Here is a 20119-nt window from a genome sequence, read left to right as displayed (position 1 = left end):
GGAAGGTGGGGGAGGGGGGCCCGGGGTTAGGCTGAGCTCGGTCTGAGAATCGCTCCAGAACTCTGTTGGGGGTGGGGAAGGGCGGCCTGCGGCTGCTGCCCCAAACAGGGGGAGCCGGCCTCAGGGAGACTAAGACGTGGTCCCCTGACAGCAGGAACTTAATTCCCTCAGGCACGTAGGCCCCGGCCCAGGCCAGTCCTGCCGGCAACATCCCAGGGCTCTGTCGCCTGACTGGTCCCCTGACCTTCCTCAGCAAGGCAGCCTGGCGGCCATGCTGGGTTGCCGTGGTAACTGGCAGCCTCCCAGCTGGGTTGCCTGGGTAACCAGTTAGCTGGTATTGGGGGAGGGGTTGGGGAGCTGGGGGGAATCAGCCTCAAAGAGGCAGAGAAGGACAAGGGCGGGACCAAGACGAAGACAAATCCCAGATGCCCCCAGCACAGTCCTCTCCTCTCTCCCTCATGGGATTGGGAAAGCCTGAGAAAGGCAGGTAGGAAAGGATGTGGTGTTGTTTCCTGCCATGCGTGTGCATGTGTGTGTGTGTGTGTATGTGTGCGTGTTTTGTGGGGTGAATTGTCTTGGCCAATGCAGGATGTTTGGAAGATTTGATAGGGCTGGGCAGGATCTCCGGGGCTGTGATAAAGGCAGTGAGGTCCAGAGGGGAGGCCACGACCATCCGAACCCTGATCTCAATCCTGGCCCCTCCACCCCCTGGGCAACTTGACCTCTTTGAGCTCTAGTTTCCTCATCAGTAGAATGGAGGTGCTAACACGGACCTCCAGGGACATTGTCTGGGACAGTGGCTGGCACTGGTAATGGCGGTTTCCTGCTCTCCTTCCATGCTGATTTTCTATTCCGTGGTTGCTTTCCAGCTGCCAAGGGCTTGTGTCTGGGGCCCACCCTGGTCCCTGTGGCAGGGGATGGGGGCGGTGAGAGGGTGGGAATTCCTGAGAACCCAGAGACATGGCTCTCACCCTCAAGGAGTTTACCGTCCCAGTCTGCTGGGGGCAGGAATCAAGTTTTTACAAGTGGGAACATCCGCAAGGAAGTTTTCAAAGTGTAAGACCTAACTGAAATTTTTGACTGCAACCAGTAGAAATACCTTTTCCCTCAGGACCCAGTGAATACATGAGTGTTACCCTTACTGTGTGTGGTGCACGCTAGCTTCCTGTTATATTTTAGTCTAGTCTGGCCTGTTTTGTTTAAAAAAAAAGTCTTGACTTTTGAGCTTGATTTCACGCCCACCGATGGGTCAGTGTGAGAAGCATGGAGAGAGATTGGAAACCAAAGTTCCGTAGGGTGTGTGTAGGACCTCAGGCTTCTCTCACCTTCCATGTGTAGTGTCATCTGGTTGGATCCTTGCGATTCTAGTCTGGGAGGTAATGGGGGCTCAGAGGTCACACGACTTACCCAGGGTCACCGATCGGAGGTCATGCCTGCGATTTGCCCAGAGTTGTAGAGCCAAGTCTTGAACGTGGGTCTCTGTGGCTCAGGTTCATGGGGCATCCCTGTGTGTGCTTAATCTGATGCTGTGAGAGGTGCCGTAGGATTCTTCTTAGAGGGGGCAAACTGGGATCTAAAGACCCAAAAGGATTTGTCCCCGCCACCTCAAAATCGAGGGCCCGGAGCTGAGACCGGAACTCAGTGCCTGTTGTCTGCTGTTGCAGGGAGGGGAGAGGCTGGGTGCTGAGGAGAGCTATGGAGAGATGAGGCTGAGTCTGAAGCCACCTGTGTGTTCGCCTCAGGGTTTGTGAGGAAGTGAGTCTGGGAGGGCCTGTGGCGGGAGGGGGGTTCACTGCACTGGAGCTCGTCCCTCCCAACGAGCTGTTCTGGTTGTTGAGCCGGGCTGGGTGTAGCTGTGAGGAAAGATCCCGTGTCAGGGTCCTGAGGCCAAGGCCTAAAGGCCTCAGGCTTCTGGAAGATTTTCTGACAGGAAAGACTGAAGCCAGCCCCCTGAGAAGCAGAGCTTTTAATTGTCTATCTCCTGTACTACAACAGAAAAGACGGTTGGCAGGAGGCCCGCCAAGTGTGGACTTGACCACAGAGTAGGTTTGGCTGGGGGAGAGCTTAGGACCAGGTGGCCGAGGTTAGGAGCGGCTGGAGAGGGGAGGGCCTGAGCGGCTCTGGTAGAATGCTAACCCTGTACATATTGACTGTGATAAATTCAGGATAAGGCCTGGAATAGGAATGAGGAGCACGTGGGGGAATCCATACTGCTGGTTCTGTTTTCAACCATGCTGGGAGAATTTAGCCTGTTTCTCGACCTCTCAGGACTTCGTTTTCCCATTTGTGGGGCTCAGTCAACAGTGCAGTCCTGTCCCTTCCCTCCACAGACTTTGCCCTTTGTAAACAGAAGAACAGGCAAGGCGTTTACAGCAGAGAGCCATTTCCTTTCCGTTCCTTTCCGTTTGGGCGTATTCCCTTTTCAGCTCCTACACGTCGCCCACTGCACAAAAAGCCGCCTAACCTGCCAGTGCCCAGGGTGGGAGCCGGGGAGTAGCGTGGTGGGGCTTGTGGGACAGGGGCTGTGGCTCTGGGAAGCCATGGGACGTGGTGCGCTTCAAGCTTGGCCGTGTCCTTGGCTCTCTGGGCTTAATCGTAATTTATTCAGCACCTGCTGATGTGAACGCCAGCATTTCCAGCGGTAAAAATGAGAGCAGTCAGAGGTATCCTGTCCAGGCTTTTGTTACCTTTGTCATGGGACAGGCCAGGGTGATGGGTGTGTGACCAGGAATTCTGCTGGAACTCAAGTGGGATGGAAGGTTCTGTCTGAGGCTGGGTGAATAGAGGCTGGGGAGACGGGTTCCCAATAAGAAGAATCTGGGGCCTAGGATCATACAAGGAGACGGTGCCTTTGCTTGAAGGTAGACTGATTCACAGGTGAAGCTGGAGGAGGATTTAATGGGGACCCCTTGTCTCTGCACCCATTAGGTATACTCTGCGTGTACCTAATATGCTATATAGTATATTCCTTCCAGCTTGTCCAGGGTGATTTAACTCTTTGTCCGTGAAGAACTTGTATTTCTTAGACAATGGGCCATTTACTCCAGACCACACTGAACGGTGGGGGAAGAAGCAGAATTAGGATTTGTGGATGCGTCCCTATTTCCTGCCCGAACTCTCTCCTTACCCCTTGTGTGACCCAAGCTTGGATGCAAGCCTATTGGATTGTGCTGAGGTCATGGAGATGGCGGGAGGGGGTAGCATGGGACTCCTCGTTTGGCTCTACTTTGTTTTGACACCCCCAATAGTCATGGCTCATTTGTGGGTGCTCAGGGCCGCCCCGCTGGCCTCCTCTCCCCAGATGCCCAGATCCTGTGTCCCGGGAGAGGCCGGGGTAGCTGCTGCCACCTGGAGCAGTGGGAGCGCGTGCATATGGCGGCGGTGGGGAGGGGGCGTCAGCTGCTCTTGGTCTGACCGAGGGGCCCTTCAGACCCTGCAGAAAGAAAGTCACCAAGGTGCTGAGGCAGAGGCTCGGAGGCAGAGCTGGAGGATTCTGGGAGGGAGAATCAAAGAGCATATCCAGTGTCCTTACAGCTCCCTCCTGCCACACACAGCTGAAGGAGGGGGTCATCAAATAGAGCAAGCTCCTTTCGGGGTGCAGGCCTTCTCTGTATCCAGAAACCCGACGTCCTCATTTAAACCCAGCTTAAGCCCACAGAGTGGGCTTGACTCAGGCCTTTCTTTTCCCTGTCTGTTACTCGCAAATGTTTCCACCCCTCCCTGATAGCCTGTATCATCGGGGTCACTTTATGTGACCAGGTCTGTGGGTGAGGCTGTACTGCAGGCAAGGCCGAGCGCCCACGGGTGCGGACGGGGCATGAACGGCGACAGACAGTGTCCAGACCCCAGGAGAAACTTTGTGGAATCTAAATGGAAAGCCTCCTGGTTGGGCCCAGCCTCTCCCAAAGCTGGTGTTGTCAGAACCAAGTCAGTCACACTTATACTTACTAAGTTATATTTTTAAAAATGTGCTTTTATTGGTTGAAACAGCCAGTTGGAAATAGAAGTTGTTCTGAAATATTTTCATTCACATATGTCCTTCTCTCTGATAAATTTGTGTCTCTTCACAGTGACTAGCATAACGCCTGGAAATAGCTGTCCTTGACCACACCTTCCCCCCCTTCGCTGGGCATCATGCTTGGGGATGGGACAACGTGCAAGAGATATGATACGAAAAAGATAGGAAGCTGCTCTCAGCCCAGATCTTTCTGTGGGCTGAGATGTCAGATTTCTTCACTTTCTGGCTCAGAGCCGGAATCCCTGTCTCCCAGTCATTGGCTGAAGGATTGACAGGGTAGAGTTTGAGGGTATCTTCTCCATCCTTCTCTGCTTTTCTCCTTGGAGACATGGCTTTGTCCCTCAGGCTGGGGGGGGTACTCAGGTAACTTAGATAAGGTGCTGGCCCACAGTATAGTGTGGGTTAGGAAACACCGAACCTCTTTCATTCTTTTTATGAGGACTGTATATTTTTAATATTTCTTTGAGAAGGAGCAAGCTATTTTCAGCCAGCTTAGAGGAGTTTATCACTCCCACAAGAACCTTATAACAGGTCAGGGGAAGGAGATGTCAGCAGTGGCTCATTTGCATATTTCCCACAATCCTTCGTCTGGCTCAATTTCTTAGCCATCCTGGGCAGGTTGTCGTCTGGACATTGCTGTCACTTTCTCTCCATCGCACACACCAGAATCTGTGGGCAAGTCCAGGCTAAATGTAGCTCATTATAAACACTGCACTCGGGTGTGAGAGTCTTTTTTCTAGACAGACCAAGACAGGAGAGAGACCTGGAGTCGCAGCCTTGGTCCGATGCTTCTTGCAAATAGCAGTCACCTTTCCAGTGTCCCAGACGCGTGATCAGCCAGTGCGGCTGGATTCCCCCGGTGACTAGTGGCACTGCTCTGGGAAGCACCGCCCAGTGTTGGACAGCTCCAGCTCGTATCCTTCCTTAATGCTGGACTTGAACTGGTCTTCTACCCTTTGGTAAACTTGTCTTGACTCTGGTTTTAAGAGTCAAACGGACAAGTGTCGAGACAATATGACACAGTAGGAAAAATATAGGCTCTGGGGCCGTCTGCCTCGGCCAGCACTTGACTTTACACTTGCCGGCTGTGTGACCCTGGTTATAATCCTTAACCTCTCGGAGAGTCAGTTTATGCATCTGTAAAATGGGAGCAGTGATGGTACTTACCTCATAGGGTTGTTGAGAGGGTTAAGCCAATGAGCGCATGTAAAAAGCTTAGAACAGGGGGTGCCTGGGTGGCTCAGTCAGTCAAGTGTCCAATTCTTGATTTCGACTTGGGTAATGATCTCAGGGTCATGAGATCGAGCCCCGCATCGGCTCTGCGTTCAGCGGGAAGCCTGCTTGAGAGTCTCTCTCTCCTTCTCCCTAAAATAAATAGAAATCTTAAAAAAAAAAAAAAAGCTTATGGGGCACCTGGGTGGCTCAGTTGGTTAGGTGTCTGCTTTCAGCTCAGGTTGTGATCCCAGGGTGCTGGCATCAGGGCCCTGCATCGGGCTCCCTGCTGAGCAGGGAGCCTGCTTCCCCTCTCCCTCTGCTGCTCCCCCCTGCCTGTGGTCTCTCTCTCTCTCTCTTTCTGCCAAATGAATAAAAATGTTAAAAAAAAAAAAAAAGCTTAGAACAGGGCCTGGCAACAAGTCACTTGGCACGTGTTAGCTTTCCTTCTCTTAAACTGTCTAGAATTGAATACAGTACTCCAGATGTGGTCTATTCAATGGGACTCAGATGCCCTCTACTTGACAATCTATTTCTGTTACCTCAGACTAAGTTTGCAAATCACTGGTGTTGAAATGGAGCTCACTGTACTGAAATCCTCAGGTTATTTTCCCAGGAACAGCTATTTAGACCTTCTCTGTCCTACATAAGAGATCAGATGTGAGTTAGCGGGAAGGTCAGCATCGGGGGGGGGGGCCGGAGCACCCCTCACATCGGTTCCAAGCACACACAAACCCTCATTGATGCAGTGGGTCCTTCTGATAATACCATTCTGCAGTGGGTGTTCTATTTGGAAAATCTCTTGACCCACACTGGCCTGAAATGAAATTCCCCTCCCCACGGGTCTTTTCTCTCTCAGCGGGGCCTTTTCACTCTTCTCTGTTCATCTGACGCACTTGCTTCTCCAGTGAGCTGAGCACGTACGGCCGGGTCTTCTTTCCCTCCAAATCCAGCCGCTCTATTTCCCAGGCTTACAGGGGAAGGGACACAGGTGCCTCAAGCCTGTCCAGAAGGCCTGGTTTCAAGGCAAACTTCTGAGACCCTCTGAACCCTTCCTCTTCGTGGACCAGAAGTGTCTACATCACCCGAGAGCTTGTTAGAAATGCAGAATCTCAGGCCTCACTCCTAACCTCTGCCAAATCAGAATCTACGTTTGGCACGATCTCCCAGGTGACTTGTATGTACGTTAAAATTTGAGGGGCGCCTGGGTGGCTCAGTTGGTGAAGCTACCAACTCTTGATTTTGGCTCAGGTCCTGATCTCAGGGTCATGAGATCGAGCTCTGTGTTGGGCTCCACGTTCAGCGCAGACTCTGCTTGTCCCTCTCCTTCCCCCTGCTCACACACTCTCTCTCTTTCTCAAATAAATAAAAAGTATAAAAAAATAAAATAAAGTAAAATTTGAGAAGTACTGCCCTGCATTGTTACTCAGCTTGGGAGAGGAACGAGGGCCAGGGAGGGAAGAATCCTATCTTCCAAGATCTTGAAATTTGTCCTACTGACCAGGTTCCTGGGGACAGACATAAAACTCTTTCTAGGATATTCGATCACAAACCATCCACATTCTCTGTCTGCCTCTTGGAATGCCAACAATATGGTTTTTCTAAAACACTCGTGCACTTTAAGAAAATATAGACTGTGCGTGCTCCCCATTTTGAGGCATACTTCAAAACCTTTGGATCATACGTGCAGTTGGAATCGTTTAAATGTTCAGTGTAGGCTTTTACATTTATGAGCTATTCTGTTTTGTTGATATTAGGCCATTATTCTGGTGCATGGAATCCTGATTCATAAGCGTGTTAGCCGTCCAGCCAGGCTTTGTCACTAGAAAATGGGGTGGGCTTGCCTTCTGAGTCTTTATGCAGATCATGGATGAACCCATAGGACACAGCAGGCTCACAGCAGACCCTGCCGTGCCCGTCAGACCCAGGCCTCCATCCAACCAGCGCGATCGAGGGCAATGGCTGCCTCGCCGTACTCAGATGAGCTGGTTTTGGTCCCCTCTCCGCTCTCTGCTGCCTTTGTCACCTTTGGCAGGGCATGACTGGCCAAACCCCCGTTTCCTCTTCTGTAATGGAGAGAATTGGAGTCATCAGCATCCCCTGGGTACATTAAAGAAATGCATGTCCCTGCCCCCCCCCAGAGATCCCCATCCTGGGTGGTACCCAGGGATTTGTATTTTAAAAGCTCTCTGGGGAAAAAAATTAAAAAAAAAAAAAAGCTCTGGGTCATTCCGCTGTGAAGCCAGGACCGAGAACCACTGGGCCAGATCATCTCTGACATGCGTGCTCTGCCCCTCTGATCTCATCGGCTCCCTGGTGCCTGGTAGGCACCTTCTGGGGACTCTGGTCCCACAGTCTGAGCTCTGCTGGCTGTGGTCCATGGAGAGGGCCTAGCCGGCTGGTGCAGCGCCATGGCCAGGCACTGGGCACACCATGCGGGACTGCAGGGCGCCCTTGTCTTCCCCAAATCCCTGGGAGATGACTTGGGATGGCTGCCATCGGCCACATGCTTTTCTGCCCTTCTCCTTTGGACAAAAGGATCATCTTTGACTTCTTCGATGTTAGCTTCTCTCCCGTGTTTCTGAGCTTGCTGCTTAAGTAGCCAAAGGCCAGTGTAAGTCAGTTTCAGCGTCAGTCAGTCAAGATGGCTCCCTGCCTGCTTCCTCTCTGCCCTGTGTTTCTCTCCTCCTGTGTAACTCGGTAGGTGACAGCCCCTCTGAGGTTTCTCTTGCATCTCTTTCCCTCCACAGACCCCTGCAGGCCAAGGGCTGCCCCGTGTGGGAGCTGTGGCAGCCCCCAGGGACCTTGCTGACAGACCCATGAATGCATACAGACCCCTCTGACTTGGCACTGGGTGGGGGATGGTCAGAGCATCTGCTTGCCCAGCTTGGCTCTTTTGGGGGCAAGGCTGACTTTTATCCAGGGCTCAGGAGGTCACTGTAAGCATACCTTCCCTGCTTCTGGGGTAAGAGTGCATCCAAGATCTGTGTTATCTTGTCCTGTCCCTTTCCTCCCCACGGTTGCCGCTGGGGACCCGAGTGTCTGCAGCGGGCCTGTTAATTGGCACTCTGGCTGGCTGATTGACTCTAATGCCGGTGAAGATTTATGTACCCCGGCAGCCGCCTCTCAGACAGCCGTTAATTGCAGGCACGAGAGAGACAATAATTATGCGATAATGGGTGGCTTTTGTGTGAGTCCTTCTCCATGCACTGTGTCAGCAAACACGAGGGTTTGTTTTCTAACATTGAGCTACCCTGCCGAGGGGATGCCACAGCCTTGCTCGCTGTGTCCCTGCTCACTCCATCCCTGTCATCCAGTGCCCTCCCCTCCACCTGCGGTTTTGTCCCTGGGTGACAGAGAGAGAGGTTCCTGTCTCCCAAAATGTCGGCTCCTAATACCCATGCCGTTATGACCCCATTTTTAGGATTTATGAGGTTGACTTGGTGCCTTTTTGGAAAGTCGTACGCTTTTTTTCTGAAAAGGGTGTGAGTGAATGTGAAACCAAATGCCTTATTCCATGGGCCCTTCTCATCTTTGTGAATCTTTTTACAGTTGTAGTTCGTGTGTAGTCATTGTCCTGGGTCATGCATTTCTTTTTTGGTTGAACGTTATTTTACACAAATACTTCCAGGTATGCCAATGGTCCATAAATTCTTCATTTTAAATAACTGTAAATAATTTTGTCATGTTACTTCATCACCATACCGCTCTCCTCTTATTACTGGGAGTTTGGGTTGTTTCCAATTTGTTGCTATTATGAATAGCTCTGCTATAAACATCTTTCTATGTTACTGATTTCCCCCCAGTTATTTCCCAGGGGGGTAAAGTGAGTTATGATTTACATTCATCTGGCTCCATGTTGGGAAGGGCTGAGGGGAGGCGGAAGCTGGAGGCTACCGGCGGAGGGGGGGGATCACCTGGTTCCCTCCCCTCCCTGTCCCAACGCACAGGTCCGTCTCACCTCTTCCCCAACATTTCTAGTGTGCCCCTTGCTCCACCTTCCCTAGTAACAACCCAGGGTAGTGAGAGAGACACCCGGTCCTCTGGTTACCTAGTGACCACCTTGAAATGTAGTGGCTAGAACAGCAATGTATTGTGACCGCTCAGGGTTCTCTGGGTTACCTGGGCTCAGCTGGGGTGTCTCCTGCCCTTGTAGTCATCTGAAGGCTGGATTGGGCCAGGCAAGCAAGGTGGTTCCTCACATGGCTGTCTTTGATGCCAGGGGAATTTAGGAGAAGGAGAGGTCACTTCTGGCTAAGACCGTCAGGCCAGACCCCATGGAAGGTGTGCGTGCATGTGTGCGCGTGTGCAGGTGTGAATCTGGGGCCGTTAATGCTAGCGCCTACATGTAGCCTTTCCATGGAGCCTGGACTTCCTTCGGGAGTGTGGCAGTTGGTTCCTAGAGGGCGTGTGTCCAGAGTATTCCAAGAGATCCAAGTGGAAGCTGAAGGCTTTTTTTGGAAACTTTTTTAAAGTAGTCTCTACGTCCAACGTGGGGCTCAAACTCACAAGCCCGAGACCAAGATCCCATGCTGCCCCCACTGAGCCAGCCGGGCGCCCCTTAAGGCTTCTTATGCCCAAGTCTCAGAGTCACATAGCGTCACTTATATTACATTCTCTTGGTCCAACCAAGTCACAGGCCTGCCCTGATGCCCTGGCTGGGGAGGCAGGGGGGCGGAGGGGGATAGATTCCACCTCTCAGGAGAGGAGCGGTGAAGAATTTGCCGTCATCTTTGTTCCTCCACCTGGAAAACAAAAACACATATCCATTAGTATCCCATGAATCCCCTCAGGAGAGGCTGTAAGAAACCGGCCCTTCTTGTCCGTTCACAAGGCTCTCAGGTCATGTGACCTCTTCTCAGAACCTTCCCCTTGCCCCAACCCCACAGGAGCCATACTGTCTTCCTGCAGCCTGGCTCCCTCCCCTTTCTGAACTCCCGAGGCTCTGGATCTTTGGCTGCCCTGTCTCACACAGCTCTTATCACACATCACGCCTTCAGGTACTCCCAGGCGTTTGGGCTTGGCTTGCCAGGTTGTAAATTCCTGCTTGAAGGCCGGCCCTCTGTCCTGTTCTTTCCACCTCCACGCCCTACCGGAAGGACCTAGTGAAGTGCCTGCATGTAAAAGGGCTCCCATAAATTCTATTTTCTTCCCCCTTTTCATGCATTGGACACTCCACAGTCTGTGGAATGAATGACTACATTATCTTACTGAAAGGCGGGGCAGGGAAGAGAACGAACATTTACTGAGCACTTAGTGTGTGCGTTCACAAGCTAGGAGCTTTATACATACACGGTACCTCATTTAATGTACACAGCAGGCTGGAAAGTACGGAGCAGTATCCCTGTTTTACAGATGATGAAGCCATGGTTCCGAGATGTTAAATGGTGTGTCCAAGGTGACATCGTTGGTCTCAGAGCTAAGAAGTTGTAGAGCTGTGATTCAAGCCTAGGCTTCTGGGAACTTAGGGCAAGTCTTCTCTCCTGTACCCTTAGTCTCTTAGAACCTCAGTTTTGTCATCTGTAAAAAGGGAGGATAATACTTGTTTGTGATTTGGACGAAAGGAAGTAAGACCGGCAAAACACCCTGTGTTTCCTACAGACTAGCCCTTCACTCCATGTGGCCCATCATGACCTGACTTCCTGTTCTCAAGGGTTTGGCAAACTCTGTGCATTTGGGATAGTTTTATGGCTAGTGGCGGTTGATGGAGCTGCCCTGCTAACATCTTTGCGTGTGTGCTTCGTTCACCGACGTACACTTAATTATTCCGGGACCTGCTTCCCAGTGACTCCTTCCCTCCCTCTGGAGCCCCCGAAGAGTCATTTCCCCTGGATTCTCCCGCAGCGAGCAGCCTCCCACCTTCTGTCTAATCACAGTGCAGACAGCCAGGTCCCAGCCACCCAGGCAGCTTCCCTTACAGCAGCCGGGCCTGGGGATCCCAACCTCCCACATTAATTGCTTTTGTTTGCTCTTTGAAAATTAATTCCAACAAGAGCTCATTAATTCCCTTCCTTTTTCCGCATCCTTACGCTCATGTGCTCCCCCTCACCTCTCCCTTCTGATTCCATTTTTGGGTCCCTCCCAGTCTCATCACATCCAAGGACCCTGTTCCGGATGAGTGTACCGTGGGGGCGTTCCACGGGATGAGTTACAATATGGACGAGGAGACTGCAGGCCCGGGAAGGGGATTTCATGGCAGAGCTGGGGACAGGGATAATTTGTCTTTCCTTCGCTGATGCTTTGGCTCTGGCCTCATCATTCTCTGGCTCGAGATGCTGCCTGGGAAGGGAGAGCTGGCTAGTCTAGGCGTCCACTAGTCTGGTCTGGTCTTCTGTCCCTTCATTCCAAGCTCAGCTGTCTCTCCCACTCCCCTGCCTGGCCACTGATATATAGCATGGGGTTGCCAGAATCACAGACGGCAGAGGAGGCTGGGTTTTTTTTTCTTAACTCTTCTCACACTCTTCCCTCCAAAGATCCAAACTGAAAAGTCTGGGAGTCCAGAAAGACGTGAGTTTCTTAGAATTCTTTCTTCCCAGTGCTAGTCATTGGGTAGAGCAGCGCGCTCAGGGAAGGTGACATGGAATCCATCCCAGCAAACTGCCTGCCAGCAGCCACGGAGGGGGCCTCTCCAGACCTCCTTCTCTCTCTCTCTCTCTCTCTCTCTCAGGTCCGGTGCTAGCAGGGGTTCCTCGCAGGCGGCTGCTAACTTTTGTGGTTCTGTTCCAGTCTGATTCTATTCCTGGTTGCCTGGAGTTTCACAAATCTTCAAGTGCAGAAACCATTTCCTACATCCATGAGGCTTTGCAAATGTATGTCCTTTGTGCTTATAAGCCCACGGTGGGGTGAAGTCGGGAGGAGGAGAGCAGAACCACAGGCAAGCTGGTCCATTGACGATTCTGCATAACACCTTCCAACACACACATGTGTGCACACACATGCACACGCACGCACGCGCACACACACGCACACACACACGACCCTTCTATGGAGTCTGGCCTGAAATGACCCTAGCCAGAAATGACCTCTCTTTCCCCTGAATTCCGCTGACACCAATGACTTGTAGCACTTACAGGAAATCGATGCTTTTACTTTTAGAGTGGTAGTAGAAGGTCATATTGGATAAATAAATTGGGGCTGGATTATAAAAGGCCTTCTCTTTCGAGCTAGGAAGGTTATCCTCTATCCCCTAAGCATAGAGATACACTGGAGGCTTATGAGCCAGGGCATGACAGAACTGTCATTTGGAGAGAGCAGGGGGACAAATTCAAAGGCACACTTCCATCTCCAGGGCAATGGGTCTGGGGGTGATGTGGTTCACACAGGCTGCTGGGTCGTGTTTAATTTATACTCTGAAGACTACATTATGGGCAGGGCAGATTGGTTAGTAATGGGGGTTTCTGATGACACTCTCAGAGCTATTTCAGGGGCTCAGGAGGTGAGGTCGGGAATCCAAGACTCAGGGTAAATCCTCAGGGATAGAGTGGACTTGGTGACTGGAGGCAGGAGGGTTACAGTTATGGCAGAGAGGGGGGACTAGGTACAAGACCCTTTAGAAAGCCCTTATGGACCCTAGAGAGGTTTACATTGGGGTCCCCCCCATATGGAGGGGCTTCTGCCCTGGAACACCGTAAAGGTACTTCTTAAAGGTGACCCAGCAGAATTATTTCCTGGCCATCAAAGTAGTTGTGGCGAGGTGACAGAGGACTAGGGCAGGACAGTAGCCATGGTTGGTGGGGGGGATTGAAAGGAGGTCCAGAGGTGCCCATGTCACGCATATTCACCATCATCCCCACCGCCTGGCTCAGAATCACTGGCCTTTCTTGGCGGGGGCGTGGTCCCCTGGGTGGGGGTGCTCAGCCCTTGCTGCCCAGACAGAAAAGCGGGGGGAAGGAATGAGATGGCTCCTTGTCTGTCAGCTTTCTCCCAAGGTCACTTTTGTCTTTGCTCGTCGAACCGGCCCCATCTTCCTGGCACCCCCGTCCCCAGAGCTGCCCTCCCCAGTAGCGCTGGGAGACAGTGGCTAAGGCGGTGAAGGGTGTGGCCGTCTACTGAAGCTTCAAAGATGCGTTTGAGAGATAGGCTCCTCCTTCAGACTGTTCTCTAATCCTGAAAAATAGCCTTCCCCCTACCTGCCTTGCCAAGAGAGCCTTCTCTCTAGCCTTTCTCTGGTGGGGAAGGAAGGGAAGGGCTTGGTTCAAGGGGCCCAGCCCAGCGGCTATACATTGAGGGGAGTTGTCTGCATGCTGGGCAGAGGCCAAGCTAAACACCCCCCACCCCCACCAGCTGCCCCAGCCATCCTGTTTTCCTGGCCTAGCTGAGGATGGGGGTTGAGGGTCGGCTGTAGGTTAACCCTTGAGAGCCCAAAGGGAAGAAAGGGGTCCCATGGGAAGTGTCTCTATCTGATTCCTAGATAGGTGGTCTCATCAACACCCGGTCCAGAGCCCGCCCCCCCAGGGTGATCTTGTTAAGAGTGCAGATGTGTTTCATAGATAATTAGAGAAGTTATTGGGGTGGTCAGGGTCTTTGAGTCACTCCTTCTTTCCGCACAGAGATTGAAGATTTCACTGAGCGGGGTGGAAGGAGTTTTGCTCCCAGCCCACCCCGTTGCCTGCCCCACCTGGCTCATCCCTCTGAGATGGGGGCAGCTGTACTGGCGACACTGTTCATCTTGTTCCCCTGCCCAGGAGCAGGTTTGCTTGGGGGAGCTTTTCAGGGCCTCCAGGCTGCAGTATGTCTAGTTCATACTGCCTGCTTCACCCCAGCCCAGGCCTGCTGGAGACAGGATTCTCTTCCTTCCCCCACCCCTGCTAGTCAGCATCCGGAGAGAAATGGCTCCAGGCTGGACCTCATCAGGACTCACAACCTCAGAGAGACCTTATGGATTTTAATAGGCTGACTAAGAAGTCGTTGTCTATCAAGAGCAAGACGAGGGGACATTGCTCAAGTTTTTAAGGGAGTTCATTGCCAGTGAAACCCTGGGCTTGCCATAGAACAGTCTGCCTTTAACCCCTGAGTCCCCTGAACTTGGCCAGTCGGGAGGTAGGTCTCTAACTCTTGGTCCCAGAGTGGCAGGAGAATAGGATCAAGGAGGCTCCTCCCAGCAGGACCCACCCCCCGGGTTACTGTTCACCAGACCGGGTGAGCGCCAAGCTCCGGGCTGCCCAGCAAGGAGAGGGTCTCTCTCTGAGCCTGAGAAACAGGACTCCTGTCTGGGCATTGGCTCTTCCATAAGATGCATAGCTTCAGATCACGTACTCTCCCCTCTGAGCACCAGCTCAGCTCGACCAGCTGAGGACTGGGGGTAATAACACGAGACTTTCCTCCTTTGGGTTCTGTGAAGCTGCATGAGAAACCGTCAGCGTGTATGGAAATCTCTGCCAACGTCAGAGATTGTGATTCACGTTCTGATCTGTAGGAGAGGCAGAGACCTCTTGGAGTCCTGGGTTTGAGAGCTCACTCCCCGTGGAAGCTCCGTTAGCCCACACCTTCCTCCCCGCAGGCGTGAAGAAGGAGCCCTGTGGTGAGAGTTGCCTGTTCTCTGAGCCACCCCCACTGTGGGCCAAGCTGTGGGTAGGTAGAGAAACCCCAGTCATCCCACGAATACGAATCCTAGAGCCAGATCATGCCTCCCCACCCAGTGCCCTCTTCCCCCTTCTTCCTCACTCCTCCTTGCCAGCACGTTCCATCTCCCTCTGATGGAGCTGCGGGCGCCTCTGGCTTTTCTGGCCAGGGTGCCTGCGGCCCCGGGGGCCTCCGCTTTCTCTGGCTTGGTTTGTCGTTCGCCTTATCCTTACTGGGGCTGGCCTTGCAGAGCTGGACAGAAACCTGCCTCATCCTTCCTAGGTGTGGCAGGAACTCTCATTTATGGTAATGATACCTTGCATTTATAGTACAGCCTTTCCTCTGGGAGCCCGGAGCACTTTTCCTTCTGCGCATGCTGGAAGATGCGCCCTGGAGATGCAGGCTGAGTGATCACCGAGGCCCCGAGGTGTTCGGTGGCTGCCCCGCGTCGGGCAGCTGGCAAGTGGCGGAGCCAGGATTTGAGTTTCCAAGTCAGGACTGCCCCAGGTTAGTGGGAGGTCCCTAGAGTGTCCACAAGGGTCTTGTTGGCCCATTTCCTCGGTGCCTAAAGGATCCATGTTCCCCACCTGCTTGATGCCTCCTTGCCCTGACTCCAGGGTAACCTTGGGCTCTGTGGTTCCTGCAAGTCAGTGAGTGTGAGGAGGTGGGAGGCGGTCAACTTGTGACTACCCAGCATAGGCAGGAATATGGAACAGGCACCTTCGACGAATCCTAAGTGAACCCTGTGTCCCCTGAAAGAGCAGCTCTGGGCAGGCTCCTCTGGCTCCCTTGATTGGCCACTTGGTCTGAGGTGGAGCCTCCCTCTGGCACTCTGCCCTCAGGACGCAGGTGGATCAGTCCACTTGTCTCTCTTCCAGGAGCAGGCTGCTAGGAGGTAGGAAGAGCCTTCTGGGCCATGTGGCATGTCTGCGAGCGGACTCCCGCACCCCCCTCCTGGGCTGGTAAGGGCTGGGAATTCCCCCTGAGAACGTGGGGCCGGGAATGGCCCCTGAGGCCACCGGAGGCGTGGGGCTATGGGAGCAGGGGTGGGTGGTTGGGTGACTGGTTCCTGGGGGCCTCTGGAAACTTCTCTGCTCCCTCAATCCCTACTGCTGCTTTCTCCCCCCCCACCCCCCCCTTTTCTCTTCTCTTTCTTTCACACAGTCATTTCTACAGCAGCTTTGAGTTCTGGAATGTGCCAGGTGGGGTGCTCTCTCCTTGTATTTCTTCCCTTCTCAAGGTCTTCTCCAGACACCCCGTACCTCCTCTCCCCCTCCTTTCTGAAGTCTCCTTCCCTTTCTCCCTCCGTCTTCTCTCCCGTCCCATGAGCCCTGCGAGCAGCAGCACCAGGAAGTATAAGGGAAGGACCAGCGTACGAGGTGCCAGCTGTTTGCCCAAGGTGGGGCTGGCTGCAGCCGGGCCCCTGTGTGGGGCTGGGCTGGGCTTGAGCATGGGCCTGGGCGCTTGGCTCTTCTGGGGCCTGCCCTTCCCACACCTTCTTTCTTCTCCCCTCCTTCCCTTCCCTACTCTGGCACCTAATAGAAGCAGAAAGGCAAGAAGGCATCGGCCCCAGCCAGCACAGATGCTGCTTTACAGACATGCCAGTTCTTTTCAAGATGCAGGGTAGTGACAGGCCAAGTTCAACATGGGGCTGGAAGAATCCTTAGTCTTCGGTTCTGAGCCGAGGTGGTCTGGGGAGAAGGGAATGTTGAATTTTGCATCCAAAGTTTGAATGTGGCTTTTCCACTGTCTTGTGATGGCCCTAGCTCAGCGCAAGGATCTGGCTGTAATGCATTCACTGCTTCTGCGGGACAGGGAAAAGCAGCCTGGGGGGCCCCTCCCATCATGTTCTCAAGCGGGGAGCCCCAGGAGCCAGAGCCAGTGGCCTGGCCAGCTCACAGGATTTTACTGCACTGTGAGTATATGACCACGGCGATAATTACAAAGGGTCGGATTTTTATTAAAAACAAACAACCAGGGGGGCGCCTGGGTGGCTCAGTCGTTAAGCGTCTGCCTTCGGCTCAGGGCGTGATCCCGGCATTCTGGGATCGAGCCCCACATTCAGGCTCCTCCGCTGGGAGCCTGCTTCTTCCTCTCCCACTCCCCCTGCTTGTGTTCCCTCTCTCGCTGGCTGTCTCTCTCTCTGTCAAATAAATAAATAAAATCTTTAAAAAAAAAAAAAAACAACCAGGGGTGCCTGGGTGGCTCAGTCAGTTAAGCGTCCTACTACTCAGTTTTGGCTCAGGTCATGATTTGAGGGTTGTGAGATCAAGCCCTGCATCAGGCTCTGCACTGAGCATGGAGCCTGCTTAAGATTCTCTCCCTCTCCCTCCCCTTTCACCCCCTGCTCATGCATGCACCCTCTCTCTCTAAAAAATAGGCAAACAACAACAACAACAAAACCCCAACAAAAAAACCCCTTTGTATCATAGAAAATTGCAAACAAATACAGAAGCAGAGAGAATAGTGTGATAACCTCCATGTACCCAAATGTCAATAATTCTGAAGTTGGCTCATGGCCCATCTTGTATTAGACATACTTCCAGTTCTTTCTATCTTCTGCTTATTTTGAAGTAAATCCTAGGCAGCTTATCATTTCAGGATTCTTAAAAATAAGTATAATTCTCACATCTAAACAGAATCAACAATTCCTTAATGTAATAAAGTATCAAGTTAGTATTCATATTTCTCTGATTGTTTTATATGCATTTTTTCCCATTTTCTCTTTGATTTGGATCCAAATAAGTCCATACATTGTGACTGGTGGTTATAGATTTTTAAGTCATTCTTAGTCTATATTCTTTTTTCTTTCCTTCTCTCTTGCAATATTTTGCTGAAGAAACTGAGCAATTTGTCTTATAGAGTGTTTCACATTCTGAATCTGGCTGATTGCATTGTCAGCAAGGCATGTAATGCGTTCCGCTGTCCCTATATATCCCCTATGTGTAGTTACATTTAGGGCTGAATCAAATTCAGGTTCCTTAAACTGACTTCCTGGGGGGAGTGTGCAAAAACCCCCTCAGTTGTGGGTGTACAACTATCAGGAGACACACAATGTCTGGGTGTCTCTCCTTTGGTGACGCTACCAGCCTTGATGATCGTTGCCTGGAACCATTCGTTCATTACAGGCTAATTGCCTATTAATGACTCTCTCTAATTAGACTTTGCTCTGTCCTCCCACAATAAGTAATCCCTTACTTTGGGAAGAAGCCTCCTTCTCTGAAAGGTGTTGCTGTGGAAGCTGAGACCACGTGACAACATGGTGACTCGCTCTCCCCTACTCTGGCCTCTCTGGGGATCACTAAGACCAGCATCCCATAAATACCAGGTTAGGAGTCCTGGAAAGAGTCCTTTGCATCTCTATTCAGTCAAATTTCAAGTCTTTGTGCTGATGGAGAGAGTCAGAGCAAGACATTTCCAATTAGCTCTGGAATACAGTTCAGCCATATTTAATCAGAGTAATGGTCAGGCACAAATCTTCCCTGACTATCCCCTGTACCCACCCCATCTCATACTACTGTAAGTGATCTAATAATAACTCTTCATATTTGTGTACTAGTTTATAGTTGGTATGTTTTTTAAGATTTTATTTATTTATTTGAGAGAGAGAGAGAGCACCCGTGTGCACGAGCAGGGGGAGGGGGGAGGGGCAGAGGGAGAAACAGACTCACAGGGCTTCAGCCCAGGATCCCGGGATCCTGACCTGAGCTGAAGGCAAACGCTTAACCGCCTGAGCCATCCAGGCGTCCCTAGTTTATAGTTTGTAAAGCATGATGCATGCACACGCACACACACACGCACACACACACACACGAGAGGGTAAGAGGGAAGCATTGAGGTCAGCTTGCTTGAGTGTGGATTTCGACCCACCACTTTCTAGTTGCTTGGCCTTGGGCAAGTTAGCTAACTTCTCCCTGCCTCAGTATCTCCACCCACTTGGCGGGGTTCTGAGGCATGTTAAGTGAGCTCGTGCAAACACAGAGCTCAGCACAGTGCCTGACATGCAGTAGGTGCTCGTAATTGTTAGTTGTTGTTATTCAGAAGCTCCAGTTCATAGCCATCCCATCTGGAACCATGGGATCTGCAGACACTACCGGGACAGAGTAGCGGCAGAGGAAAGCCGACTGCTTATCACAGATGGGGGATTGCGCGCTGCTTGTCCCAGGGCCCATCAAGGAGGAGGCCCGAGCAGCAGCTCATTGCAGCTTCTTTCTCGTTCACCCCAGCCCTTCATCTCAAAGTAGCCAGGGCTCCAGCCTGAATTTTAACAATGATGAGGTTGGGTCCAGAGAAGTCAGGGAACTTGCTCTCAGAAAGAGTCAGAAGACGGTGCTTACATTGGGAAAGGACAGCTGGCCACCCTGGCTGTCTGACACCTGTTCTGTCCTTCCCCAGGAATGGGAGCAGGTGCGAGGGAGCGGGAGGACTCGGGGTTCGGCTTACACTCGCGCTTGTATTTTTCCCTTGTGGAGGCTTGGGCTGTGTCTTGCCCTGGAGGAGGCCCCCTGAGGCCCCAGTTCTAGAGAGCCAGGTGGACGGGCCTGCTCCCTGGGAGCTGGAGGTCCCCTGGGGCCTGGCACAGCTGCTTGCCCATCTGCCTATGCAGATCAGAGATGGAAATCTGCAGTTAGACAATTAGACCCCACAACCTGCCTGGGCAGAGGAGGAAGCCTACTTACGAGGTGACAGTCAACCGTGGGGGCTCCCAGCACTGTCCTTGGCCTAAGTGGGCCAGAGACTTCAGGCCAGGAAGGGCTCCAGAGGTGGGGCTCCTCAAGGGGAGGAGGGAGGGACGGAGGGAAGGAGAGAAGCGGGGGGACAGGTAGACCCCAAGCTCATTTGCCCTGCGTTAGCTCATCGCCGGCTGGTTCCCGTAACCCTCCACGTGCTGGGCAATATAGACCGCGAGGCACTGTTTTGTGGGCCCCGAGAGAAAGGCAGAAAGGAATATTGGCGAGGATAAATAGGGAGCGAGGCCTCAATCCCAGGTGGGAAGGAGAGGTAGGAGGGCTGGGCAAGCAGTAAGCACTGGCACTACTCTCTCAGGCATCAAAACACGGAAGACTGGGACATAAGGAACAAGATGAAATGCTGTATTTTTGTTTCCCTGGCCTCCTGCCTGTTATATCCTTGAACTACTTCTTTTGCTGGGCGCTCAGCCTTGTGACTCAAGCATGTGAGCCCAGAGTGGCAGAGTTTCCATCCCAGGCAGAGGAGAAGGGGAGGGGAGAGCCTGGGGACAGGCAGAAGTCCAGGTGGCTGCTTTCTTTGCCCATAATTTCCCAAGACAGAGGTGGCTATACAGAGCCCGGACTGCTCTGGCCTGAG

General features: G+C 52.4%; 1 protein-coding gene across 15 annotated transcripts in view; it reads left to right on the top strand.

Moving 5' to 3' along the window:
* The window catches only part of PLEKHA6 (pleckstrin homology domain containing A6), a 137734-nt gene that overhangs the window by 26477 nt on the left and 91138 nt on the right, over positions 1–20119 (top strand). The window contains exon 1 of one of the 15 annotated variants that reach the window (XM_034667105.1): positions 379–487. The exons of the other annotated variants lie outside the window; for them this stretch is intronic. Within the exon in view, the coding sequence (XP_034522996.1) occupies positions 426–487 (62 nt within the window). The 5' untranslated portion in view covers positions 379–425. Of the gene's footprint in view, positions 1–378; positions 488–20119 lie in introns of those variants that run through there. 15 annotated transcript variants of the gene reach the window in all.

This window comes from Ailuropoda melanoleuca, chromosome 8, assembly GCF_002007445.2.
Source record: "Ailuropoda melanoleuca isolate Jingjing chromosome 8, ASM200744v2, whole genome shotgun sequence".
In the NCBI taxonomy this organism is placed as follows: domain Eukaryota; kingdom Metazoa; phylum Chordata; class Mammalia; order Carnivora; family Ursidae; genus Ailuropoda; species Ailuropoda melanoleuca.
This window is presented reverse-complemented; position numbering and strand designations above follow the sequence as displayed.